A 2881-nucleotide genomic window follows, 5' to 3' on the forward strand; every position below is an offset into this window, starting at 1 on the left:
CTGCGCGCCCATCACCACCGTGACCGCCTCCGCCTCCGTCACCGTGGCCGTGCGCCCCGCGGCGCGCGGCGCCTGGCCCGCCACCTGCCCCCCGGCGCACGACGCCGAGCACGCCGCCTTCCACGACCCACACGTGCCCTTCAACGTGCGCTGCGACGGGACGAGCTCCAAGGTGGAGGTTATAGAGCTGCAGGATGTCGAGTGCGAAGAAAGGAGCCCTGGAAACAGCTCCCGGTGAGGTAGGTCTGCCTGCTGTGGGCGGTAGCTTCGTCTCGGACAGTGGGGCGATGGAAAGCAAGAGCAGAGATCACTGCCTCTCCCTCAGTTCGGCTTCCTTCTCAGCCCCGATCATCTGGCATCTGCTGGTAGTCTCACACTAAAAATCACGTTGGATAAGATAGTATTTGGCATATCTTCTTACCGTACTCCTGTACAAACAGCTGCTTCAGAAGCCTTGCAAAATGGGCATGGTGTTATTTCAGTATTTTGGGTCTGCCAGATGAGAAGGAAGCACAGACAGTTCTCAGCCACACGGCTGTCTCTCCCGTGGGCTGCTCCTGTGCCCTGGCTGCCTTCTCAGACATCCCATTCCGTGACATTCCCTAGGAGAGGGTAGGTGTCCAGCTATGCCCAGAGCCCTGCTGCTTTGAACACAGCCCCAGTGGATTCAAGTCCTTGGGGAAGAGCGGATGAATGTGGGAACAGGCAGCCGGGCCCTGTGGCAGAAGCCACCTCTCCAACCGCTGGGTGTATGTGGGGTGTCCCCTGCATGTGGGGCGGCACAGGGGGTCCCCTGCACGGGGGCGGCCACCCACATGGCCACAGGGCCGCCCTGGCGCCCCTCGAGCTCTGTGGTGCCAGCAGCGGCCGCGGAGCTGCTCAGCACCGGATACTCCTGGCAGGACAGCAGCTGCCTTCCCGGGACATGATGTCCCCCCGCTCACCCGGGGCTCCGTGCGGCTTGGACCATGGAGGTAGCACTCTGCAGGACAGGCAGGATGCTTGGGGAGGAATAAGGCTCTTCACTTGAAATTTTCCATTATTTTTATGGAGATTGCTTTGAAGGGGAGGAGCAAACTTGAGTTTTTACCAGAAAGCTTTTGGGGGCCAAAGATGGCAAGCAGATTCTCACCATTTTTAACGTTTTTTTCATCTTTTAGGAAAGAAAAAAGAACATTAAAAATAGTGTTAAATGCCTCCTTAAGCCCTTCATCTCTGTTTTCTCACTTGACTTTTCTCTGCTTTTCAAAGACTATTTTGACTAAAGCAAGTCACTCTAATTTGGTTGTAGAAACACTTCATGTGTTTCATGGATGCACACACACACATGTTCCATGCAGAAAATATTGGTGAAGAGTTTTTAGTAATTCAGATAAAAATGACCTTCTTGTTTATAAAGCCTCCCTGCAAATATCACAGAGTGTGAACAGATGTGAATGCATTTATCCTTACAGTTTGGGAACAGGCTAAGCAGTAGTATCTTCAGAATAAGGAGATAATCAGGAACAGAATTTCCAAACTGAATAGGCTACCAGGAGGTCTTAACTGGGCCCAGCATCAGATGCCTTTTTTTTTTTCTTTTTTTCCCCCATCTTGAGAAATCCATGATCTTCATTGAATTTGTGGCAAGTATATGGATCTGGGCATTCAGAAAGCAGGGCATCTTCATTTTTTTGATTGGCATTTTTCATTAACAGAAAGTGAATGGCTGAGATGAAGAATTTTTTTTTTTTTTTTGTAAAGGATAATAACTGAAGCAAAGAAGAGGCCAAAGATGGAAAATCTTATTTCCAGAACTGCTTGAAGAGAACTGCTTGAAGTTGTGGAAAAGAACATGCTGCATCAGGACAACAGTTCACTGTTACTGTAACCTATTGTATTATTTTGTTAAATATTTCTATAAATATTTAAAAGATGTACACATATGTAATATACAAAAAAAAAAGCAAAAACAATGTAAAGTAGTATAATCTGGAGTCACTCGCCTCCAGTTAGAATGGGGACAACGTTGTTTGTGCTTTGTACTTACTGTACATGGATCTCTGTGCCACAACTAAGCTTAATCTAGTTCTAAATTTCAGCATAAGTTGCTGCTGCTTAAATATTGTATAATTTCCTTGTATAATTCTATGCAAATGTTGCTTATGTAATAGGGTTTTTGTTGTTTTAGAGGTACCTATCTGTTTAAAATATTTTAAGTCTGCGTATCACGACCCTGTGGTAGTATGAAACGTTGCTGTTAACTTTGAAACACGCTATGCGTGATAGTTTTTCTTTAAAGCAAGCAGATATGAAGAAGAAAAGCGCGTCGATGTTGGAGGCCTATCCAGATGTGGCCGCGTGCAGGCCCCGCTCTGCCCTGCGTCGCCGCGTGCCCGGCAGGGCCGTTGCTCCCGCTGCACTGCAGCGCATCCGCTCGCAGCACAGAGACGCCCGGCGCCGCGGGCAGAGAGCAGAGCCAGGGCCGGCACTGCGGGTCCTGCTCCGGTAGCGCCCACGTGGGCCGAGCCGCCTGGCTGCCCCGTGCCTCAGTTTCTCAATCTGTAAAATGGGTATAATGATACTTACCTACCTCCCAGGAGAGTTGTGGGGCTTCATTGTTGTTTGTGAAGTGCTTTGGTGTTTCTTTTTTGTATTTTTTTTTCATAAAAGGTGCCAGGTAAGTGCAAACACTATAACCATTCTTTTTTTTTCCACTTCAAAAGGTGCTGGATATTGAGAGGTGCTGGTGGTTATAGAAGTTCAGTAAGCATATGCCTTATTCTGATGTCGATGCTGTTAGCTATGAGTGGCATGATAAGCTGAATAGTCTGTTTGCCCGATGGCGAGCCACAGCCCGGCTGTGTCCTCGCAGGGTTCCAAGCAGTGTCCTCTGTCACGT

General features: G+C 48.6%; 1 protein-coding gene across 1 annotated transcript in view; it reads left to right on the top strand.

Moving 5' to 3' along the window:
* PTCH1 (patched 1) overlaps positions 1–1877 on the top strand; it is a 41091-nt gene extending 39214 nt beyond the window's left edge. The window contains 2 exon segments of the mRNA XM_026038246.1: positions 1–239; positions 1744–1877. The exon segment at positions 1–239 is cut by the window's left edge and continues 120 nt beyond it. Coding sequence (XP_025894031.1) covers positions 1–238 — 238 coding nt within the window. The 3' untranslated portion in view covers position 239; positions 1744–1877.
* The last annotated feature ends 1004 nt before the right edge of the window (positions 1878–2881 follow it).

Source organism: Nothoprocta perdicaria, unplaced genomic scaffold (genome assembly GCF_003342845.1).
Source record: "Nothoprocta perdicaria isolate Ctin4 unplaced genomic scaffold, notPer1 scaffold_205, whole genome shotgun sequence".
Lineage (NCBI taxonomy): Eukaryota > Metazoa > Chordata > Aves > Tinamiformes > Tinamidae > Nothoprocta > Nothoprocta perdicaria.